At 37.1% G+C, this 25,715-nt stretch overlaps 2 protein-coding genes across 4 annotated transcripts in view; one reads left to right on the forward strand and one right to left on the reverse strand.

Annotated features, from left to right (window-relative positions):
- The window catches only part of GTF2E2 (general transcription factor IIE subunit 2), an 80,300-nt gene that overhangs the window by 40,777 nt on the left and 13,808 nt on the right, over positions 1 to 25,715 (reverse strand). For both annotated transcript variants that reach the window (XM_061404397.1, XM_061404398.1), the window contains exon 3: positions 16,074 to 16,165. In XM_061404397.1, coding sequence (XP_061260381.1) covers positions 16,074 to 16,165 — 92 coding nt within the window. The remainder of the gene's footprint in view (positions 1 to 16,073; positions 16,166 to 25,715) is intronic.
- On the forward strand, positions 18,666 to 25,610 carry SMIM18 (small integral membrane protein 18). Of its 2 annotated transcripts, XM_061404401.1 has the most exons (4): positions 18,673 to 18,747; positions 20,645 to 20,840; positions 24,545 to 24,623; positions 25,074 to 25,610. In XM_061404401.1, exon 4 carries the CDS (start codon positions 25,111 to 25,113, stop codon positions 25,405 to 25,407), a length of 297 nt encoding a protein of 98 aa, XP_061260385.1. In that variant the 5' UTR covers positions 18,673 to 18,747; positions 20,645 to 20,840; positions 24,545 to 24,623; positions 25,074 to 25,110; the 3' UTR covers positions 25,408 to 25,610. The 2 variants fall into 2 exon arrangements, with proteins under 2 accessions (XP_061260384.1, XP_061260385.1); XM_061404400.1 differs by lacking the exon at positions 20,645 to 20,840 and having other exon boundaries at positions 18,666 to 18,747.

A 25,715-nucleotide genomic window follows, 5' to 3' on the forward strand; every position in this document is an offset into this window, starting at 1 on the left:
TACTGGAAAAGATTAAGGGTAAGAGAAGGGGGCGATAGAGGATGAGATGGTTGGATGGCATCACTGACTCAACGGACATGAAACTCAGGGAGATAGTGCAGGACAGGGAAGCCTGGCGTGGTGCAGTTCACAGGGTCACAAAGAGTCAGACATGACCCAGTGACTGAAAAACAACATATTAATTATACGGCATTCTGAAAAAGCAAAACTATGGAGACCATAAACAATTTAGTTGCTGCTAAGGTTCTCTAGTGGTTCAAATGGTAAAGAATCTGTCTGCATATGTGGGAGACCCAGGTTCAATCCCTGGGTCGGGAAGATCCCCTGGAGAAGGGAACGGCAACCCACTCTAGTATTCTTGCCTGGAGAATTCCATGGATAGAGGATTCTGGCGAGCTACAGTCCACTGGATGGCAAAGAGTGGGCATGACTGAACAACTAACACTTTCACTTCAAGGGTTAAAAGGAAGGGAGAGATAAACAGGTAAAGGATAGAGATTTTTAGGGCACAGAAACTACGCTGCACGATATTGTAAATGATGGATACATTCACTATACATTTGTCAAAATCTACAATCCGTGTAACACCACGAGTGAATCCTAAAGTCAACTATAAACTTCAGGTGATAACAATGTGTAGGTTCAAAGATTTTAACGAACGTACCACTATGGTACAAGATACCCATAGTGTTGGAAGTTGGGGGGATGGGAGAGGACACACACACACATGTACTTTCTGTCCAGTTATGTTGTAAACCTAAAACTGCTCTAAAAAAGTAAAATCAGCTTAAAAACTTTTACTTACATACACACACAAACACACACAGAAGAATGGTATGTTATTTAATAACAGAAGGAAATCCTGCCATTTTCAACAACGTGGTTGGACCTTGAGGGCATTATGCTAAGGGAATTAAGTCACACAGAGAACGACGAATACTGTATGATATCACTTATATATGAAATCAGATAAACTTACAGAGAACAAATTAGTGGTTGCCAGAGGTGGCATGGGGGATAAGAGGGGATAAGAGGACAGCAAAATGGGCGAAGGTGGTCAAAAGGTACATACTTCCAGACAAGTAAGTCCCAAGGATGTAATGCACAACACAGTAACTACAGTTAACTATACTTCACTGCGTAATATATACATATATCAGATCATTATGTTGTACACCTAAAACTAATACAATGCAAAGTCAATTATATTTCAATTTTTAAAAATTAAAATGTTTTTAAAAAGCTTATGTTAAAAACACATAGTATGAAATCTTTTATATAGGGAGAAAAACAAAAATACATATTGCTACTTTGTTTCCACATAAAGAACCATGAAAAAGTTACAAAGAAGCAATAAATGAGACTACCTATGGGAAGTAAAGCAGGAGAGAAAATAAGTAGAATTAGAGCCAAGAACAAGACTTCTTCATTTATACCTTCTTATATTGTTTTTCATATTTAGAGACATATTACTTAAACAAAAAAAAGAGTTAAATTAAAAAGAAATATTCCAGGCCCTAAGCTTCATCACTGTTGGGCAGGTTTTTGAGCCTCTCTGGGCTTCAGTCAGGCCACTATACAACTAGAACAAAAATATTTCAAAGGTATGTTTAGAAAGCATATAAAGATATAAAGCCTGCAACTTCCCTGGTGGTCCAATGGTTAAGACTGTGCTTACAATGCAAGAGGCATGAGTTTGATCCCTGGTCAGGAAACTAAGATACCACATGCCGCATAGTATGGCCAAAAAAAAAAATATCTAAAACTGAACACATACCATGAAGAACCATTTATTGAGCATTTGCTGTTAATTCATTCACTTACTTGATAACTCCCATATGCCAAAAGTACTGCAATGAGACACACAATGAAATGCAAACCACTTCTGCCTTTCACGAGCTCCCAAAATAGGGTCGGAGCTAAATGTACATATATGAAAGTTAGGTATATAATTATCTGCCAAAAAAAAACAGGGACATTCAGAGGAAATGAAACAGCTGAATGTGGACAAAACTCTGAATGGTGACTAGAGAAACAGGAAGGAGCAGCAGCTGTAGCAGAGCAAGCACAGTGGGCTCTAAAGCCAAGTGCACACAATCCAGAGCTACGAAGGTCGATCCATTTCAAAGCTTTATTAAAATTTTTTAATTTAAAATTTCCACTTAAAATTTGTGCTTTACTAATACTGAATGTGAACTGACACCAGAAGACTCCCCTGGCTTCATGTCAGATGACCCACATTTCAGATGGTGACGTGCGTGGAGGAATCCTGAGAAAAGAGTGGGAATCCCACGTGACAAGGGGGTTGACAGACATGACCTCACTCATTCACTCTCAGCCTTCTGCAGCATGCTATAGTTTACCTGCTGGAAGATTCCAGCACTGTGGTGAATCTTTTTTTTTAAGACCTTTAAAATAGAGACTGTACAATGATTTTATTAACCTATTAAGGAACATCCACTAAAAACTGAGTCACAAATTTGTTTTACAAAAAGGCAAGTGTTTCAAATTTGTTAGCTACTTCTAAGATTACAGAGGTTATTCATAGTTTGCTAACAATTCCTTCAAAGTAAAACTAGCATTTTAACAACCTGTGAAAGTAACAAAGCAACTGTTTTGGAAAGCAATTTATGCTGAAGGAAGAGCACTTTGAAAAAGAACCTTTAGGAAATATTTCCATCATTATGTGACTTAAGTTTAAAATATTTAAGAATAAAAACTCTTATACCTGCCTATTTTCAAAGTTTTAGAAATTTTTTATTTTTAACTTTCATTTTTAAAAATACTTCTAAACAAAACCCTTCAGTTTCAAATCAATACATCAAAAATATAAAAAATTATAAATCCTTCTGACATATATGCATGAATTGAATGACATTTGCAAAGATAGAAATGTACTAACCAAACTGCTTAATGAGTTGACAAGAATATTTTAAAAAACCACAAAAATTTTTGTAATGTAATACTGTACCTGTGTCACTAGAGAATCCCCTCCCCCAAATACTGCATCCTCTCCTCCAAGGATATCCATGTCCAAACCCTTGCAACCTGAAGTGTTACCATATATGGCAAAAGGGACTTCACTGATGTGACCAAATTAAAGATCTTCAGATAGATTACTGTGGCTTACTGCATAGGCAGTAATCACAAGTGTCCTGGGAAAAGTCACAGTGAATGTGAATAGCAACAGATGTGACAATGAAAATAAGAGGCTGGAGAGATGGAAGGAAGGGGCCATGTGTCAGGAAACATAGCTGGTCTCCAGAAGCTGAAAAAGGAAAGAGAACAGAAGGTCCCTCAGAGTCTCCAGAGGAACCACCCTGGCTACAGCCCAGTGAGACTGACTTTGGACCTACAAAACTGTTAGATAACGAATTTGTGTTATTTTAAGCCACCAAGTTGGTGGTAATTTGTTACAGCAGCAATAAGAAACCAAGATAAGGACTTTCTTCCCTGCAGATTTAAAAATCTATGTATTTATAGCTATGCAAGCAAATTAAAACCCAGGATCCAAATACACTGAACTTAATTTTTAAGACACAAGTCACTTTACAGAAAAAGCTAAATGAAGATTTTCAGACATGATGAATGACATATTGCTTTACTTAGCAAAAGAGCTTTTAAGAAAACATTCATTTTTTTAATCTCAACTTTTAAAAATTCTTAATTCTGTGCAAGTTTAAAACATACACACTTTATCTGTGCAGTAGTACATGAGCACATATAAAAAGAGTAGGCCATAAAAAATTTAATTTGGGGGTGGCTAATCAAAAACAGGTAGAGACTGGGACTTCCCTGGTGGCCTACTAGTTAAAATCTGCCTGCCAATGCAGGGGACACAGGTTCGACCCCTGGTCAGGGAACTAAGACCCCATGTACTGTGGAACAACTAAGCCCGTGTGCCACAACTACTGAGCCCGTGCACCTACAGCCTGTACTCTGCAACAAGAGAAGTCACCTCAACAAGAAACCCTCGCACCTCAGCTACTGAGTAGCCCCCACTCATTGCAACTAGAGGAAGCGCATGCACAGCAATGAAGACCCAGCACAGCCATAAATAAATAAAACAGGTGGAGATCAGTGCAGCATTTTGCACTAGTACTTTGCTTACTTTGGATATATGTAATATATTTGTACATATTTTGGATATACGGACCTGGAAAAGCCTAGCCTAAAGGAGAAGGAATAAGGGAGTTTAGGGTAATTTTACTTGTCTGCTGCTGCTGCTGCTAAGTCGCTTCAGTCGTGTCCGACTCTGTGCAACCCCAGAGATGGCAGCCCACAAGGCACCCCCATCCCTGGGATTCTCCAGGCAAGAACACTTGTCTAAGGACAGCCCAATCAAGTCCTTCAAAGTAATTATGCCATACTCTTCATTGTCACTAATTATCAAATTTCATATATTTTCCTAATTTTCTTCACATTAAAAACTTCTCCCCCATTATAATATTATATAAAATTACCAAAAGGCTAAGTTAATCTGGAAACAGAAGCAAGTATGAATGAAGACAGTTCAAGAAAAAATTAGAAAGCACTAGCCATGTCTGTTATTACTTCTTTTAATATTTAAAATAAGTGGGACTTTTAAAATTAGAAAAATACAAAGATGGAATACTCAATATATGAAAGCCTAACCATTTTCAAACCATGTAAACAGAGAAGCCAAAAAACACAGCTATCAAACTGTCAAGGGAAAAGATATAAGAAAATATGAGTGACCAGCAAGGAAAAAAAAAGAGATATAAATCTGAGAAACTTAAAATTACTTTTATTTCTTGCTCTTTGATCAAGAACTAAGAAAGATCGGGGAGCACCTAGAGAGAATACTCAATACTATAGAGCTAAAGACTTCAGTTTTCAGTGAAGAGTATTACACATCTTTGTTCAATTTCTTCCTGGTCATTAGATGATTTTTGGTGTACTGCACTTCGTAATTTTACTGTCTAATTTTTTTCTTGTTACTTTGTAGAGACTGATTTTAGCAATGCTGACTCTGTATGTAGCAACCCTATTAAACATATTTAATTCCAACAGGTGGCAAATTGTCTTGGCTTTTCTATGTACTTAATCACATCTACAGTTTTACTTCTTCCTTTACAACTTTTACATTTGTCATTTCTTTTTTCTTGCTTTATTGCATTGGGTAGGGCTTCCAGCATAGTAGAGAAGTGACAAGTAGGTATCTTTTTATGACTTCTGAGGAAAAGCACTATTTCACCATAAGTATGGAGGTTTTCACCAGGCTTCCCCAGAGGCTCAGTAGTAAAGAATCTGCCTGCATTGCAGGAGACACAGGTTCAATCCCTGGGTCAGGAAGATCCCCTGGAGAAGGGCATGGCAACCCACTCTAGTATTCTTGCCTGGAAAATCCCATGGACAGAGGAGCCTGGTGGGCTACAGTCCAACGGGGTTGCAAAGAGTTGGACATGACTGATGAGACTTGGCATGCATGGTGGTTTCCATAAACACACGCCCATTACAGGGTTTCCCCATCATTGTTCCACAGAAACCTAAGGATCCATAAGATGTCACTAGGTGCACCATAAGAAACTGTGATTTAAAAATGACTTACAGGAGCAAAAAAGCAGCCCTGCTTGTGTGACAGGAAACTTGGGGAAATTCTAAACAAGGAATCTTCCATACTGGGACCCAACTGCCTCCTTCTGACCTGCTGTTGCAAATGTTGCAAAACATGACCATGTAGTAATAAAAGTAAATTTCTGTGAGTTGTTCATATTTTTTGAGACTTTTTTTGCAAAGTTAGTATTACTTGCTGTTTTATCCTTTATTAGAGACTGTTTTATAAACATGTCCAACAGTTCACTGTGATGATTTCTGAAGCTGAGATCTGTGATAGAAGAAGATTCTAAGCCTAAACCCATGAACAATCCTAATCAGGTTGTTGTTGTTCTTTAGTCACTCTGTTGTGTTCAACCCTTTGCGATCCCATGGACCACAGCACACCAAGCTCCTCTATCCATGGGATTTCCCAGGTAAGAATACTGGAGTGGGGTGCCATTTCCTTCTAAAGGGGATCCTCCCAACCCAGGGATTGCACCTGTGTCTTCTGCATTGGCAGGTGGACTCTTTACTACTGAGCCAGCAGGGAGGCCTCTCTGATCATTAGGTTGGTAGAACTATAATCGGCTAAGCCATTTCACTGCACCAGTGCAACAAGAGATACCAAAAGAGCCTACTCTTACAATGAGAGCTAGAAACCAATGCATTTTACATGGCCTGATAATCCACAGGGTCCTATTCCATTATTCACCACTATGGCAAACAACTTATAATGGTTCCAGCAAAACTGAAAAGACACTTAAGCAGAAGTAACAGGCACTGGAAAAGTCAAGGTACTTACCATTTTAAATAGCTATTGGAAATCTCAAACCAAACAGAGTAAAAGTTCCGTTTAAAAAAGTTACATTCAGTGAAAAGGCTCAGGAAGCAAGTTACAGTAAAACTTATTACCCAGAAAAGGGGGCTTAGGGGATATCCCACTGCTAGCAGGAACCCTAATAACGCCATCATATCAAATGACAGTGAGTAAAATGAGTATTATGAGAAACTGAAAAGTATCAAACAGTTTAAGTCAACGAACTGATGACGTATCACATGATGCTGATGAGGCATATTTAATAAACTGAGAAACAACAGCTTGTCTATCTAGGCTGACAAACCAACAGATTTCACCAAGAAATGTCATGAAGTAACATCTGTAAAGTTTTTAAATGATGGTGAATTTCAAGAAAAACTTTGCTATTGCAAAGAGCAACCATGAACAAGCAAAGAGAAGGACATTTAGGTGGTGTCTTTATATCTGGAAACAAAGGTCTGTCTGGGAGGAACCGTGCTGTTATTCTCATTGATGTATGCCTGGCTGAAGGACTCTTTCTTTCTCTGGCTCGTCTGCTCATTTGTGAACAAGTAAACTGCCTACCTGGGTAAGGTAAAAAAAAAAAAAAATTTTAAAGGAGCTTCCCTGGTGGCTCAGCGGATTTGATCCCTGATCTGAGAGGACCCCACATGCTGGGGAGCAACTAAGCCCGTTGCTCTACAGTGGCACTAAGTGCCACAACTACTGAGCCTGTGCTCTACAGCCTGGGAGCCACAACTACTGAAGGCCTCGCATCCGAGAACCCACGCTCCACAGGAGAGTCACTGCAGCGAGAAGCCTGCACATCACCACTAGAGAGCAGCCCCACTCGCCGCAACTAGAGAAAAGCCCATCAGCAACGAAGACCCAGCACAGCCAAAAACAAACTAATTTTTAAAAATTGAAGAAAAAACTGAAGTTTACCTACACTACTGACTTGCATTAGAGTTGATATCCTTTCTGGAAAGGAGGAACCTCACACACATGAAAAGAGTAGGCTAATAAATAGAGCAAAATATATACAAAGAAACTGCATTCTCTACTTAAATGAACAATTATTATTGGCTATGATAGTCAAATGGAGAAGGCAATGGCACCCCACTCCAGTACTCTTGCCTGGAAAATCCCATGGATGGAGGAGCCTGGTGGGCTGCAGTCCATGGGGTCGCTAGGAGTCTGACACGACTAAGCAACTTCACTTTCACTTTTCACTTTCCTGCACTGGAGAAGGAAATGGCAACCCACTCCAGTGTTCTTGCCTGGAGAATCCTAGGGACGGGGGAGCCTGGTGGGCTGCCATCTATGGGGTCGCACAAAGTCGGACACGACTGAAGCAACTTAGCAGCAGCAGCTAAGTTCTTGGCTTTGTCAGCTCTTCAGGGGTGAAGACTTTTCAAAACAGAGTTTACAGATCATCGTTTATGTGTACTCTTTCCCTTTCAAAACAGAGCTACCCTCGTTTTACTAAAAAAAAAAAAAAGGAAAACAAAAAGGTAATAACTCTAACCTCCACCCAGAATTTATAATGTATTGCCTGAAGGTATAATTAAACTCCAGGGACTCAAGTCAAAAAAAAAAAAAATGCTGTTTGGGGAAGCCTTCATAAATGATAACTGAAGTATCATAAACTATCCACTACAGAGAGGGCTTCTGGTTTCTTCCCGTCCTAAATATTTTTCTGAGAGTTAAAAACAGGACCCTTGCTAGGACATTCTAAATTCTGAATTCTGATGAATTACAGTTTGTGGGCAATTGAGAGCCAAACCTTTCAATAACTCTGTCTCTTCCATCTCTACACACCCCATGTTCATGCCATATTGTCCAACAACACATTGCTTTTAGGGGAGAATCTCCAAGGAAAGGAACCATTGATAAGAAACCTCTAATGTTAAACTACTACTGCTGCTGCTACTGCTAAGTCGCTTCAGTCGTGTCTGACTCTGTGCAACCCCATAGACGGCAGCCCACCAGGCTCCCCTGTCCCTGGGATTCTCCAGGCAAGAACACTGGAGTGGGTTGCCATTTCCTTCTCCAATGCATGAAAGTGAAAAGTGAAAGTGAAGTCGCTCAGTCATGTCAGACTCCTAGCGGCCCCATGGACTGCAGCCTACCAGGCTCCTCTGTCCATGGGATTTTCCAGGCAAGAGTACTGGAGTGGGATGCCACTGCCTTCTCCGCTAATGATAAAAGTAAACTTTTTTCAAGTATTTTCAGATAAATAATCTCCTCAGTAATTCTCAAAATCCATTCCTTGAATATTTATAGCTTGAAGGAAAAGCACATTTGAAGAACGGAAGAAAAATCAGTAAAGGAGGTTGATTCTTTTAAACCTAACAAATATTTTCTGATACTACCAAAATGTTCAAATTATGCTACGTAAAATGCACAAAAACCACATATGAACTGTTTTATCTTGAGTGTACATTATTCAATGTGGTAGTTAAAACCTACTCAATCAAACTATACCATAAAATTTTTATTCTAGTTAGTCAATTCTCATTACATCTTTTAAATATTTAATATTTCTACCTCCTGAAAAAATAAGTCACAGCTAGTTATAAAACCAATTCGTTTTCAGCAAAAGTATCCTTCTCCTTCATTAATCACCTCAAACTAAAATTTACAGTTATTTCTGAACCAGTCCCCCTTTATTTATAACTAAAGGCTGAATATTAGAGATTAGAAGACACAAACACACACACTTAGAAAAAGAGTAACACGATTTAACACACCCTTACTTCATAAACATTTGATTATTTCATTTTTCACAATGCAATGTAACATGATGGCAAACCACATATTTTTTTTAATTATTATAAAAATGAACAAATTTACTTTCTTATGCATGTAATTTAAAACTCAACTACCTTAGTAGTAACTGTTAGTATACATTCCATACTATATTCCTCAGTGATTATTACTTAAAATATTAATCTGTTTATTCAAACTTAATAGTGAAAGATCATAAGATTATTAGACCTTAGAAGATGGCGCTCATCTTCTCCCGGGAGAACACCAAAATCTCAACTAGCTCCTGCACAGTCTTCAAGAGGAGAATGTTGGAACCCACCAAAAAAAGATACACTATGTCCAAGGGCAAAGCAGCAGCCACAGCAAGACGGCAGGAGGGACACAATCACATTTAAAATCAAATACCTCATACCCGCCAGAGATGCTTGGAAGTCACAAACAAAACCTTGTCCGCACCAGAACCAGGGAAAGAAGCAGTGACCCCGACAAGAGACTGAGCCAGACTTGGCTGTGAGTGTTTGGGAGTCTCTGGAGAAGGCATGGGTTGACAGTGGCCTGCCGTGGGGTCAGGGACACTGACTTGCTGGTGTAAGTCTTTTTGGAAGAGGTCAGAGGTCACCAATACTGCCATTACCCCTACCATAATTAGGCCTCAGGCCAAACTAGAGGGAGGGAACACAGCCCCACCCATCAGCGGAAGACTGAATTAAGGATATACTGACCAAGGCTTTGTCCACCAGAGCAAAACCCAGTTATCCCCACAGTCAGTCAGTCCTTTCCATCAGAAAGCTTGCACAAGCCTCTTATCCTCATCCATTAGAGGGCAGACAGAATAAAAACCATAATCACAGAAAACTAGCCAAACTGATCACATGGGTTACAGCTTTGTGTAACTTAATCAAACTATAAGCCATGCCGTATACGGCCACCCAAGATGGACAGGTCATGGTGGAGAATTCTGACAAAACGTGGTTCACTGGAGAAGGGAATGGCAAATCACTTCAGTATTCTTCCCTTGAGAACCCCATGAACTGTATGAAAAGGGAAAAAGCTGTGACACTGAAAGATGAACCCCTCAGCTCAGTAGGTGACCAATATGCTACTGGAGAAGAGCAGAGAAATAGCTCCAGAAAGAATGAAGAGGCTGAGCCAAAGCGGAAATGACACACAGTTGTGGATGTGTCTGGTGGTTAAAGTAAACTCCGATACAATAAAGAACAATATTGCATAGGAAACTGGAATGTTAGGTCCATGAATCAAGGTAAATCAATGTTAAGTCCATATCCAAGGTTTGGTTGTGGTCAAACAGGAAATGACAAGAGTGAACATGGACATTTTAGGAATCAATGAACTAAAATGGATGGGAATGGGTGAATTTAATTTAGATGGCCATTATATCTACTACTTGGGCAAGAATCCCTTAGAAGAAATGGTGTAGCCCTCATAGTCAATGAAAGGGTCTGAAATGCAGTATTTGGATGCAATCTCAAAACCGACAGCATGATCTCGTTTCAAGGCAAACCATTCACTATCACAGTAATCCAAGTCTATGCCCCAACCACTAATGCCAAAGAAAATGAAGTTGAATGACTCTATGAAGACCTACAAGACCTTCTGGAACTAACACCAAAAAAAAAAGATGTCCTTTGCATCACAGGGAACTGGAAAGCAGAAGTAGGAAGTCAAGAGATACCTGGATAACAGGTAAGTTTGGCCTCGGAGTAAAAAATGAAGCAGGGCAAAGACTAACAGAGTTTTGTCAAGAGAACATGTTGGTTGGAGCAAAAACCCAAGAGATGACTCATGGACACATGGACATCACCAAATGGTCAGTACCAAAATCCGACTGATTATGTTCTTTACAGTCAGAGATGGAGAAGCTCTATACAGTCAGCAAAAACAATACCTGGAGCTGACTGTGGCTCAGATCATCAGCTCCTCATTGCAAAATTCAGCCTCAAATTGAAGAAAGTAGGGAAAACCACTAGCCATTCAGGTATGTACTAAATCAAATCCCTTACGACTATAGAGTGGAAATGACAAATAGATTCAAGGAATTAGATCTGACAGAGTACCTGAAGAACTATGGACTTAGGTTTGTGACACTGTACAGGAGGCAGTGATCAAAACCACCCCCAATAAAAAGAAAGGCCAAAAGGCAGGTTGTCTGAGGAGTCCTTACAAACAGCTGAAAAATGAACAGAAGTGAAAGGCAAAGGAGAAAAGGAAAGTTATACCCATCTGAATGCAGAGTTCCAAAGAATAGCAAGGAGAGATAAGAAACCCTTTCTCAGTGATCAATGCAAAGAAATAAGAGGAAAACAACATAATGGGAAACACTAGAGATCTCTTCAAGAAAATTAGAGATACCAAGGGAACATTTCATGCAAAGATGGGCACAATAAAGGACAGAAACGGTATGGACCTAACAGAAACAAAAGATATTAAGATAGTAAGAATACACACAAGAACTATACAAAAAAGGTCTTAATGACCCAGATAACCACGAAGGTGTGGTCACTCACCTAGAGCCAGACATCCTGGAATGTGAAGTCAAGTGGGCCTTAGGAAGCACTGCTATGAACAAAGCTACTGTAGGTGATGGAATTCCAGCTGAGCTATTTCAAATCCTAAAAGATGGTGCTGTTAAACTACTGCACTCAATATGCCAGCAAATCTGGAAAACAGTGGCCACAGCACTGGAAAAGGTCAGTTTTCATTCCAATTCCAAAGAAGAGCAATGCCAAAGAATGTTCAAACTATCACACAATTGTGTTCATTTCACATGCTAGCAAAGTAATGCTCAAAACTGTCTAAGCTAGACTTCAACAGTACATGAACCAAGAACTTCCAGATATATAAGCTGGATTTAGAAAAGGCAGAAGAACCAGAGATCAAATTGCCAGCATCTGCTGGATCACAGAAAAAGCAAGAGTTCCAGAAAAACATCTACTTCTGCTTCATTAACTATGCTAAAGCCTTTGTCTGTGTGAATACAACAAACTGTGGAAAATTCTGAAAGAGATGGAATACCAGACTACTTTATCTACCTCCTGAGAAATCTGTATGCAGGTCAAGAAACAACAGCTAGAACTGGACATGGAACAGACTGGTTCCAAATTAGGAAAGGGACATGTCAAGGCTGTATACTCTCATCCTGTTTATTTAACTTATATGCTGTGTACATCATGCAAAATGCTGGGCTGGATGGAGCACAAGCTGGAATCAAGATTGCTGGGAGAAATATCAATAACCTTAGATATGCAGATGACACCACTCTTATGGCAGAAAGTGAAGAGAAACTAAAGGGCCTCTTGATGAAGGTGAAAGGAGAGAGTGAAAAACCTGGCTTAAAACTCAACATTCAAAAAGTAAGATCATGGCATCCAGTCCCATCACTTCATGCCAAACAGATGGGGGTGAAAATGGAAATAGTGACAGACTTTATTTTCTTAGGCTTCAAAATCACTGCAGATGGTGACTGCAGCCATGGAATTAAAAGACATTTGCTCCTTGGAAAAAAAGCTATGACAAACCTAGACAATGGATTAAAGGTGCATTTAATTTCATGGCTGCAGTCCTTCTCTGCAGTGATTTGCCAACAAAGGTACACAGAGTCAAAGTTGTCAAAGCTATGGTTTTTCCAGTAGGCATGTAGAGATATGAGAGTTGGACCATAAAGAAGGCTGAGCACCAAAGAACCGATGCTTTCGAACTGTGGCACTGGAGAAGACTCTTGAGAGTTCTTTGGTCAGCAAGATCAAATCAGTCAATTCTAAAGGAAATCAACACTGAATATTCATTGGAAGGATGGACGCTGAAGCTGAAGCTCCAATACTTTGGCCACCTGATGCAAACAGCCGACTCACTGGAGAAACCCTAAAGCTAGTAAAGACAAAGCAAGAGGAGAAGGGGGTGACAGAGGATGAAATCGTTGGATGTCATCACTGACTCAATGGACATGAGTTTGAGCAAGCTCCGGGAGATAGACAAGGACAGGGAAGCCTGGCGTGCTACAGCCCATGGGGTCACACAGTGCTGGGCGACTGAGCAACTGAATAAAACAACAGTAAAAGACATTTAATGATAAAAAATAAGTTTGATATATACAGTTGGCCCGACAGTGGAAACTAGTTTTATTAACCAAGAAAAAATTTCCAGAAATTGAATATGCTATACCTTCAACATGACAGCTTTGGCAAAGATGTATTTATAAACATAAAAATATTTCATTAAAAATTGCATTGGTAAAACTGTTGAAACTAATATTTTTATTTTTCAACTGCTTCTGAATATATGAGATTAACAAAAGTGCCTAAACAGAGAAGAGGAGGAAACTGATATAATTACTTATTTACTGAGTCTTGGTAAAACTTTTTTGACATACATCGTAGAACTAAACAAATGGTTAAGGACAAGGTAACAAATTATTTGGCTAATTAGGTGATTCCCATTCTTCTGCATTCAACAAAACTGAAGGAGGACCTAATTATTAATAGAACTGTCAACTGAGAAATGCTTGATGATAAGTCACTATGTGATTTTTGGCACACAGCTTGGAAGCTTTTCTACCACAAAATGTCTATTAGAATGAACATATTTATATCAACATTTTTATTTTTCAGCACTACAAAATCTCAAAATAAGACCAGAAATTGATGTCAAATCCTATTTCATTCTATTAATAAATATTATTTCCAGATACAAGAACCACTGGAGAAAGACAGCTCCATTTATTTCATTAAAAATGGATTTCTGTTGTATAATTATTATATACAAAGTGCATTTTAATCAAAATTTTTATGTATTTATGTTATTCCAAGCACCTATGTGGTAAGAATAATTATAACTCAAACCAGAAAATATCTACGTCTTATGGTCATAGGGAAAACATCCCTTATTGCATATACATAGGGCTGTGACAAAGGAGTTTGACAGATGATCAACAGAAGATTCCTGAACACTAAAATATGTAAAACTTGCATAAAATTTGGCAGGAGTAACAGAACTACCATACAAGCTGAAAGGGAAAATAATTAAAATTTCCAACCACTCAAGTTTGTTTTTATATTTTAAAAAAATGGCATTTAGAGTCCCTAAGATAAATTTAAGAGTGCTATATTTTATTTAAAATATTGAAATATGCCAGCAATTTCACCCTGTGTCACTATGTACACTTTTGTTAAAACAGAAATAGACTGAGACACAGAAAACAAACTTACGGTTGCCAAAGCGGAACACAGTGGGCAGCGGGGAGGTGGGCAGGGAGTAACAGGAGTTTGGGGTCAACAGATACACACTATCATATACAAAACAGATAAACAATAAGGACCTACTGTACAGCACAGGGCACTTTACTCAGTATCTTACAGTAAGCACCCTATGATGGGAAACCCATCCGAATCATTGTCACACACCTGAAACTAATATAAATTGTGAAAGTGAAAAGTCAGTCACTTAGTCGTGTCCGACTCTTTCTATCAGGCAAGAACACTGGAGTGGGGCGACTGTATTTCATTTAAACAAAAATTCTGCTGAAAAATTATACTTATCAATTCAAATATGTGCAAAGGAACACACAGTTTTTCAAAACTGTTTCAGGGAACATTTGAGTAAAAATTTTAAGATCGCTGTTCTAGATTAACAAAGCTATAAAATGAAAACTGTTTTAGCAGGATACCGAAAACATGAGATTTAAATGTCAGTCTCCCTCAAAAGGCTGATAGCCTCAAGGGCATATATTCGTCTGGGCATTCATACTATTCGTGCCATAATTAGCATACAGTATTGTTCAGCGGCAGAGTCATGTGCAACTCTGTGACCTCAGGGACTGCAGCACAGCAGGCTTTTCTGTCCTCTAGTAGCTCCTGGAGTTTGCTCAGATTCATGTTCACAGAGCTGGTAATGCTACCTAACCACCTTATTCTCTGCTGCCCCTAACAGGATACAGTAGGTTTTAATAATTATTTACCATGTGGGGGAATGGATGGATGGAATTAATGAATATTAATTATGAGAGTATATTACTCAATAATGGGAAATTACAGATTTCTACCAAAAATCAAATACAAACCACAGATTTCAGATATAGCCAGACAGATACCAAGTTCTCAAATTACGAAAGAAAAGCCTTCACATAAATCTGATTTATATACTAAAGAACAAACAGCTAAAACATGAAATAACAACAAAAATATCGGTAGTATTTTCCATGACATTTTTCAAGAGGTGCAAGTAGTAACTAAACAGAATATGAGTTTGGCAGACAAAGAGGTTAAATCTGAAATCACTTAACCATTTTAGCTAAATGAAATTTCACTTTGATACAGTAAGTTCGGGTTCAGAATTTTTAGTAAAGCCAAAATGTTATATCATTAAAACTTCAAAATCTACTTCAAAAAATACTAAATCTCCCATCAAACATTAAATTCTAATCCTTTTGAAGTCAAAGCTTTTCTAAGACCCTCCGTAAATCTTGATTTTCCCCCTCCAAGATGTAGAAAAGCCACCACTACCATCTCCCTGAACTGTACAGTGTTTTTCACTTCTCACCATCAGTGGAAGATCCTGTAAATCATTCACATTTTTTCATTGGTTTTGCCAACAGGTATTGACTAATTAAGAGGTGGCTATCTCTACTGCGTGAGCACAATTTTATTAAGTGAAATGGTGGGCTCACACTGTGTACTTCAACTACCGCTCTGCAATGTAAATAAAATATACTTAGATGACTCACTGCAAAGCTAACTTGCTATAACGTAAAAAGCTTGAAGCGTTAAATATTTTTTTAGTTTTGCTGAGGTATAATAGGCATACAAAAACCACATATTGAAACATACAATTTGATAAATTTTGACATGTATATACAAATTTACTTCTGAAAATTCCAATCCCCCTCTTCCAAGCAAAACCAAAAGAATTTTTGTTAGTTGAGAAAAGTACTTACCTTCATGTAATTCACAATCTTAGCCAGAACGCCAAACTTATATCCAGAGCTTCCTGATAGAGCTTTCAAATTAAATGATCCATTGCTATGATCTGAAAATGAAGTTCAAAAAACAATTACAACATTTTCATAGTAGATGTGATTATCTACTTTTAAGCAGCTAAAATGATTTTAAATCTGGTAAAATATTTATTGAGTTCTTCTATCTAGAAAACTCCACCCTATGAAATTTTGGTGACAAATTCAAAATCTTTGCATGTGTAGTAACTATTTTCTGAGGATGGAAACAAAGTACAAATACTCCCAAAGCATTAAAATGTATTTCTTTTATAAGTACCTTTATCTCACTCCTTCCTTAAGTCTGACTAGATTTCCTCCAAAATTAAAAGTAAGGTTTTTTAAACAAGAGGACAATACAAATCACAATCTGATCCATAGTGCTTTTCTAACAACCTTAAAACCATGAGAAGTGAGTAGATTACTACGGGATAAAAAGTTCAATTTATCACCAATTACATCAATTTCTGCTTATCAAAATAAAACAAATAGGTATTGATCAATGGGAATTAATAAAAAGTATGATCCCATAACTATTTTAAAGTCAACTTCAGAGATATATTGGAATAAAAAATGTAAGCAGTACCACTGTATAAACATGCAGACTTTAAAATGATGGCAGCATGATATAAGGAGCAATTTACATAGATCATTTGGTTCAGAACATATACCATTCTGTTGCATATTTACAGGCAGAAATCCGAATGCTACCATTGCATCACAAATGCATTCTATAGATCATAGGTAGCAAGAGTGAAAAATTCACTGTAAATACTAGGAAGACATTTTAGAAGTACCCATTCTATTAGCAAGGAATCAGATCACATGCTATGAAGTTCCCATGTGGCTGATCCACAATGGAAGAGGTTAAATAAAAGCGGAGAGAGTCAATTTCTGGCACCAGTTTGGTAATAATAATTTAAACAAAAGAATGCATTAGAATAACCGCAAGTCAAATGGAACAACTGTCAGAGATCCAAAAGAACAGCTTCTAGAAGGCAGCATAATATTCCTCTGAGATTAGTTAGTGAAAAGGCTTTATTGAGTATCATTTTTTTAGACTAAAATGAAACCTCATATGCAATTTTCCTTCAAGAATAACTGCTACAACTTTAATGAAACTTAATTGACACATTAAAGTCTACTTTATGTTTTCTGAAATAACATTAAGAATGCCTTACAGGTGTGCCTTCACATTTGCTATTTCAATTATGAATTACTTCCTATGTAGTTCATTTTCCCAAGGTGTTCAGGACACTCATAACCAACAACAGCAACTAACCTTCACTGAACACTGACTACTGCCAATAATCATGCTAAAATGGTTTTCTCATTTAATCCCTCCCAGAAATCCTATTTAAGAGGTTTTTACTGTCTCATTTTAAACATAAGAAAACAGACTAATAAGTGGCAGACTAAAGATTCCAATCCAGTGGTAAACTGTGATGTGCCTGGTATAAGAATCATTAGTTAGCATTTAACACAATTATTCCATTTCCAACTGGATATTTTTTCAGAATACAGAAATTCATAAATACATATTTAGTGAATTCTTATTAAAGTAATACAGTCATCCTATAATACTAAATAAACAACTGGGAAGACTATGAATAATAGCTAAGGACAATATGCTAAGGTTAAGCACCATGCAGGTAATAAGCAATCGTGAAGCATATACAGTTTTGTTTACCACAAGGTCTCCAGTGTAATAAATATTAGCAGACTGAACAAATGAACGTAATAAGATTATTTCCACATACTCCTCTACTGGTCTTAGAAACAAATGTGACTTATTCAAAATTTTAAAAAAGAAGTCTACACAGCAAGCACTAACCCAATCGGCTGCTGTTCTAATAGCCACTCTCACAAATAAAAACCTTGACCGTTACACTTAGACCACAACTCTAATAAACCACAATAAAAACATCATTCTATCTCTATAAACATCCAACTGAGGGTTCTTTTGCAATTTAACTTTCACAGACGATTTTTTTTAGTATCGCTGATGTACCTACCAAAGTTAACCCTCTCCCAATTAGTAGAGACAAAAACCTTTTTTCTTTTTCTTCTCCCTTGGAATTTCATACAAAGCAAACTACCACATGGAAATAATCACTTCCAAGAGTCAGGTTCATATAAATGGCAAGTTGAAAGAAGAGAAAAGAGAATATCATTTATGAGAGTCTATGCACAATTTGTGGAGGAAACACCACACTGGAGAACCTGGACTGCTGGTTTCCCAGGTTACTGCCTCTCTTGAGATTAGCTTCTAGCCTGAGCACTTAAATAATCACTGAAGGATCAGAAATTCTACAGCTAAACACTAAGGAATCATCAATTTGTTACTAACTCACAAATTCTTACGCAGCAATTTAGCTTAAAAACAACAAAAAAATTAGGCCTAAAGAGGGGGTGACAGTTGAGAACACAGTCCGCTCTAGTCAAGTTTATGAATGATTTACTCAGGGTGGCAGGACTTAATGCAAATGAACATAGAGGAAACTGTCAGCTGCCCTGTGGTTCAGCCAATAGAAGTGCAGCTCCATCTTAGCTGTGCACTGGACTGCACTACAAACAGACGATACCATCGCTTCAACTGCAGCCTTTCAGACGAGAGGTAGGTTTCTGAGATCTTTTCATTTAATAATACATGTTCTTATCATACAATATAAATATTTTACCATAAAGCCCAAGCAGAAAGCTTTGTTCCTACTGAAGACCAAAAAACCTCTATTCTTTTCATTGTCTGGTAGGATTTTATTATGAAAATATGAAGACTGCCTTTGCTATTTGACAAGCACCCTTACCATCTGTGCCTTAATGGAAAATTCAGGACATTTTCTATGAACCTGATCTATATCCAGACCTTAGAGTAAGCCATATGCATTTGATATTAAGAGATTACTTGCAAATTTAATTTTCTCTGAGCTATTTCATTTCAGCAGTTTGCTCTGTCTTAACAAAGGATTTTTCTTAAAGAAGAATCTAGACTAAAAGCAAATCCAGGACTAAAGCTTTCTGATTATACATACAAATTTAAAGCATTTATATTAAAGTTTGTTATATTTTAGAAAATATGAGAATATATTCAAAATTGTTTTATTTAAGTGTACATGCAGAGAAGGCCAATAATCACACTGTGATTTTTACATAAAAATAAAAAGACCACAAAAGTACCGTTTACTAGGTTGCATTATACTGTAAGCAATGAGATGATTTTCAGAGCTAGAGCTTTAGACTTTCATACATTTTAATTAAAATAATTTCCTACAGTCAAATTTTAAAGTCTGTATTACTGTAGCGTATAAGTCATGCTATTATTAAATAAAAATCTAATGTTTAATTTTTAGATGCCACAGAAATATGTATTTATCACAGTATTTCAATATAATGTTAGAGTTATTCTTAAACTAATCTTCAAAAATAAATACACAGTAAGTCTTTTTGAGAAACTACATTTTAAAATGAAAATATGTCCTAAGAAGAATTGGTTAAGGGAGGGAGGAGGGTACCTTTTGAGGTAATAAGATTAGTTTCATAGCTCAGAGCCATCATTCATATCTACTCAGAATTACTATCAACTTGCTGACCAAATTTCAAATCCTATATGAATTTGAAATATTCAAGCATGAAAATTTAACTATTTAGTAAATGCTAGAGTTCTAAAATATTACCTATATATACTGACCTAAAGAGTCAACTTTTGCCCTTTTCTTTGCTGGTAAATCTATTTTGAACTTGAAAGTTTTTTTTTTTTCATAATTTTTATTCCTTCTATAATAATCAGTGTTCTGCCAGCATGAGAAAAGTATCCCCTACAAACCCAAAGGTTGCTGAAAGAAGATTTCTCCAGACTCAGTACAATGTGGTTAATTGCTTAGGAAATATTCTTGCTTGCTACCGAAAGTAAGAGAGCTCAAAAACAGTCTCAGATCAAATAAAAATAACTGTCAAATAGAACAGTTAACTCGTAACTCAAACTTCAGACATAAACTCCTGCCTCCCAAACTGTCTTAACGCTACAATCAGCCTACATCTTGCTGGTAACTGTCTGTAGTTATACGGATGGAGGCTCACTGCCATTTCACCCAGCTAACTAGATACATGGCTTACCCCAGACATCTCCAGAGTTGGGTGAGCTAGTCTATATGTAAAGCTATTATGATTAATCGATCATATTTCAAAGGGATATGCTTTTAAAGGCACCAGAAAATTCAATTCAAGGGCTTTTCCATAAATAGAATAAAAGCCTAACTTTATTTCGATCTGGCAATTCAAGGGCACCAGAACAGTTCTAAGTCCTATACCCATAAATATCTCACTAGGGCCTTAAAATGGGAGGAAAACTAGGTGAAGGGAATTTATATTTTAAAAAACTAAAAATTATCTATATAATTGTATATATATATATGTATAACAGACTGTTCCCACCTTTGACTGTTCTCTCTCACTTTCTCTAAGGCATGTTTACAGCATTTGCTTCATATAAATTAACATTTTAATTTCAAAAACAGTATCACAATACAAGAAAATCCTATCGGTAAATGACTTTCTACATACCCGCGTGCGTGCTAAGTCGCTTCAGTCGTCTCCGACTCCATGCGACCCTATGGACTGTAGCCCACCAGGCGGCTTTGTCCATGAGATTTTCCCGGCAAGAATACTGAAGTGGACTGCTATGCCCTCCTCCAGGGGATTTTCTCAACCCAGGTATCAAATCCATGTCTCTTATGTCTCCTGTATTGGCAGGCAGGTTCTTTACCACTAGTATCACCTGGGAAGCCCCTCTGCATACATATCTAATTATGTCTAATTCATCAACAATTTAGATTTTAACCTAAACACACAAAATTATTAGAGTTTTAGTGTACTATGAAAGAATAAACCACATTACATGTAAGGTGGAAAATAAATCTGTATTACAGGGTTTACTTTTTCCAGGTTATGCCCAGAAGCTAACTAAAGGGTGAATGTTCTGAGCTGCTCATCAGTTAATCAACACATTCACAGATGGCAAACTGTCATCATTCACAACATAAACCTGCTATGTATGTACTCTGGAAACTGCTTAGATACATGGCAAAAAACTTACAGGTACCCTTGGAGGTGGCATACACGTCTATCCATAGTCACCATTCCAAGAATAATTATTATAAGCATGTTTGCATGTGGATAAAGTATGCAATCTAATCAGTCACTGATTCTGTTTTAGAAGTAATCTAAACACAATAAACTGTTAAAAGCCGAAGGCAAGGAATACTTTTAGCTTTGAATAACTAAATTCAAATGGTTCAAAAACCAAAAGATTATAACAAGGTACACCTTGACAAGTTTCACACACATCCCTATCACCTGACTCTACTCTCCAACCAACCCCACAAGTAATCATTGTTATTAATTTGTGTATATCCCCAAGATTCCTGTGCAGATACAAGTAACTAAAAATACATATTATTTCCCTTTTTCCTCCACATACTGGCCTGCACTTTGTTCAGTTAACAACATATCCTAAAGATCTTTCTGGGTCACTACAGTTGCGCATTCACACATAACATTCGATTGTGTGACTATACTGTATTAATGTAACCAGTAGAACAGTTTAATGACAGGTACAAGTCAGCCTCAAGTAAGTGAATGTCGTGTGTGTCTCTCTGCCCCCTTCTCTCCTCTCCTCATCTCTCCCATTCCATCTCTTTCCCTCCCTCCCGCTCTCTTTTTTTCTTTTTTAAAGGGAGAAGGGGACCCGAAAAATTTTTAAGCAGTTCACTTGTACCTCAAAAATAAACAGAATACAAAGTTCCTTAAGCCAACTTTCTAATCATTCTAAAATTCCATTTTGAAATAATAACTTAATTATTAAGTCTCTATAATTTCTCCCCTCTCTATCCACAAATTTTAGAAGAGTTACTCAAAATAAATTAAAATACAAAGGAGTAAATTCAGCATAATTTCAACCAGGCATGACTTATACATTTTACACAGCCAATTTCTAGGAGGAAAAAAAAAATTAAAAGTTTGATATGTTAGGGAGATAAGATTATAAATGATATTTTTTAATTTAAAATTGCTAGGATAACGTTTCTGAAATCAGTCATGAAAAACAGAAGTTTAAGTTAATGATCAGGATAGGTTAAATCTGAGAGGTAAAACGAGGAAACTGCCTCACTCTGCTCCTTCCTCCCTCCCCTGCCGTGATTCTCCCTGCAGTCAGTTCTCATGTCAGATTTAGACATTTCAAACGAAATTTCCAAATTTTATAAAGGAATCACAACCTGAAAGGCCTACGGAATACTTTTCTCTGTGCTGGAGAGGCCTAGGCGGGCCAAGGTAAAATTACTAGATCGGGCTCAGGCAATTCTCCCTGTTTTTACGCATCCACATAAGACACCCTTACCCCGATTTCCCCAAGGCCTTCATCTTCTTCCTCTCCCTCTCCTCTATTCGCTCTGCTTTTCAAAAAGAACCTAAAACTCATTCATACTGAAGCAAAAATAACTAACAATCTGTGTTACCCCTCCAAGGAATATCTGCATTTTAGCAGTACTAAAAATCCAAAAGGATTTTTTTTTCATTACTCAGGCATTTGTGCACACGCATACATGACACTACTCTATCAGCAAGGCTGGGTCAAAAGGAGGTAACTTTTGTCTCTGAGTTAGCTTCTATAGGTTACTTGACTATTTGTGTAAAAGGTGCTAAGATCAGAGGCAGTGACCATGCAGAGGAGGAAGGGTAGGCTATCAGGACCTTCACACTGCACAACCCCAGCGTACACTGTATTCTATCTGAAAGGCACCCGCCACACACAGGACGTGACTGATACTCCCTGGAGCTGTGCAATGCAGAAACCCTGCCTTCTCCTAGGGTGTACTTGGAAAAGAAAAAACCAAAAGATAGAAAAGTAACTTTGAAAGGCTGGGTCTCCTGACATAGTCTGAAATCCCACTGGACAGAGGAGCCTAGGCAGGCTACAGTCGCAAAGAATAGGGGTAACAAATCAAAGAGTAGAACACAACTAAGGGACTAAACAGTAACCACCACAAAACTGTAAGTTATCAGATACCCATGGGCCAGACAGTGTATTTTTGTATCTCCCATAAGCAATTGATTCAATTACTGTCCATTAGCCTCCTGTCTCTCATTTCAAGATGAAAGGTCACCAAGCATCATAAAACGGAAGGATTCTTAAATCCAACAAGAAGAAATGAACTTGAACCTTTACTTTTGCCCTCAGATCATCAATTTAACCTTCAAATACATGAAAGAAGAAAGGAAGGAACCAAGTCTATCCAGAGATGAAACGACTTGCCAAGCAAATCAGATTTAAAAAAGAAAAGAAAAAAAAAAAGCTTAGAAAATATTAGTTTATTAACAGCAAAGTTTTAAAGTTATATTTATAAGGAAAACAGAGAAATCTAAGGAATTAAACTGTTACATTGGAGGGGGCAAGGGGTTTAAGCTTTAATCTTTTTTGAAAATGATACTGCAGTTATATTTAAAAACAGAGTCCTCACCTCTAAATATATACATACTGAAATATTCCTAGATGAAGTGACATGATGTCTGGAATCTGCCTCAAAATATTCCATGGGATGGAAGTGGGCAGAGGTATAGACTGGCCAAGAGTTGAGAAATGAAGCTGCATTATAAGTATGGGGGTATTTATCACACACTTTCACACTACCTTGAAATTGTCTATAAATGAAACATACTCTCACACACACGTTATTTCTAGCACTTAGAAAAGTATTTACTACACAGCAGGTAATCAATAAACACTTATTTACAAGAATAAAAGTCTACTTACAACTATGTAGCAAAAAAAAAACCCCACACTAAATAATTCATTTCTTTCCTAAAAGAAAGCATACAATCTGACAACAGTCACTGAATTAGGGAAGTGGAACTCTGGGGTTTTCTCCTCTCATTTCAAAGTTTCTTAGTATTTATGTATTTTAGAACTTCTTTCAAAAAGCTTAAAAAGATTATCTTTGAAGATTAAGATAATAAAAAGTCATTTTTTATTTTTAATACTATCAGATCTTCAATCCTTATGGTCCCACTTAAGGCCCAACCAGTATCAGGTCAACAGGAGCAAAGCTCAATGCAAGAATAGTGAAACTTTAACTCCCTGGCTAATTTTGTGAAATGGAATAAAAATTTAGCAATACATACCTGTGGAATGCTGAATCTGCCTGTTTTTTTTCCTTAACTATTCCTGTCCATAGGCCATTTAAGAATTATGAAATATTTAAGACTATCATATGCATGTATATATATAAATATATATATATAAAAAAAAAAAAAATCCTAAGATTAAGGTCTCTTCATAGGCAACTTTAATCTAAAATTATATTACCCTTATTCTGAAAACTCATTATTTGGCTTTTCTTTCTCTATTATTTTTCACTCAGCCATTAGTTCCTGTTTTACATCACCTGTCTCAGAAGTTTAAAGGCGTGGAACTAAGACAGAATACACTGAACCAGGAAGGTGAGAAGGATCTACAAAGGTATGAGAAAAGCTTTTCTGGGGGCAGTTTGAAGAACACAACTCTAAAATGCTAAGTTTTGGTTTTGCTTTTTTTTTTTTTCTTTTAGGTAACAGTTCTGTGACTTCCGCTTTAGTCAAATTTTAAACCAATTCGGCTGCCTTTTTTCTCCCTCCATTAGCAGTTGATTTCTATATATGAATCTTGAAGATAAACACTTGTCTAACAAGTGATATATATTTAAAAAAAAACATGGTATGGTTTATAGAATTTTATACTCTATAAACAGAAATATAGAAAAATTCAAGAACACCATTTTGGTATTAATTCTGACAGAAAATAAGGAAGATTCATGCAGTCTATATAAACTGACTAACAAATCTTAGAACTGAGATTTTAACTGACAAATTCGCTGAGTCTGGTTACATATATTCATTTTCTACCTTCTATAGATTAAAAGGAGCGATATAAGAAGCAGAATCTCTAAGAATGGCCTCACTGAGCTCCAGCCTCTGGAATGAAACCACTACCTCTGTTTATCAGTACCTTGGTTTTCAAGTTCAAAAAATCTACCCTTTTCATGATAACTGGAACACTGCCTGCTTTGTCATTCTGCTTTTATTTATATTTACAGTGGTTTCTTTAGTGGTGCTGGCTTTTCTTTATGAAGTGCTTGATTGCTGCTGCTGTGTGAAAAACAAAACCGTAAAAGACTTGAAAAACGAACCAAACCCTATTAGAAGTATGATGGACAACATCAGAAAACGTGAAACTGAAGTGGTCTAGTACTCTACACAGAATGAACAAAAGCTCTGAAAACAGTCTTCAACTACTGAGAAAAAAAAAGAAAAATTTCTGAGACCAGCTGTTATAATATCGACTATGAATAATTAAAAGATTTCTACTAGAAGGGAAAAACAAGCTAAATATGCACTTTTTGTGTCTGTATCCACTTCATTAAATATACAATAAAACTTTGACAAATGTGAGTAATTGACCAACCTGTTTTAAAATGACACTTCAGGGAATTCCCTGATAGGCCAGTGGTTAGGACTGGACGCTTTCACCACCGTGAGCCTGGGTTCAATCTCTGG

The sequence above is a fragment of the Bos javanicus genome, chromosome 27 (genome assembly GCF_032452875.1).
Source record: "Bos javanicus breed banteng chromosome 27, ARS-OSU_banteng_1.0, whole genome shotgun sequence".
NCBI lineage: Eukaryota > Metazoa > Chordata > Mammalia > Artiodactyla > Bovidae > Bos > Bos javanicus.

Coding starts and splice junctions, on each gene's coding strand:
- SMIM18 (XM_061404400.1), top strand. CDS start 25,111: ATGGCCTCACTGAGCTCCAGCCTCTGGAATGAAACCACTACCTCTGTT.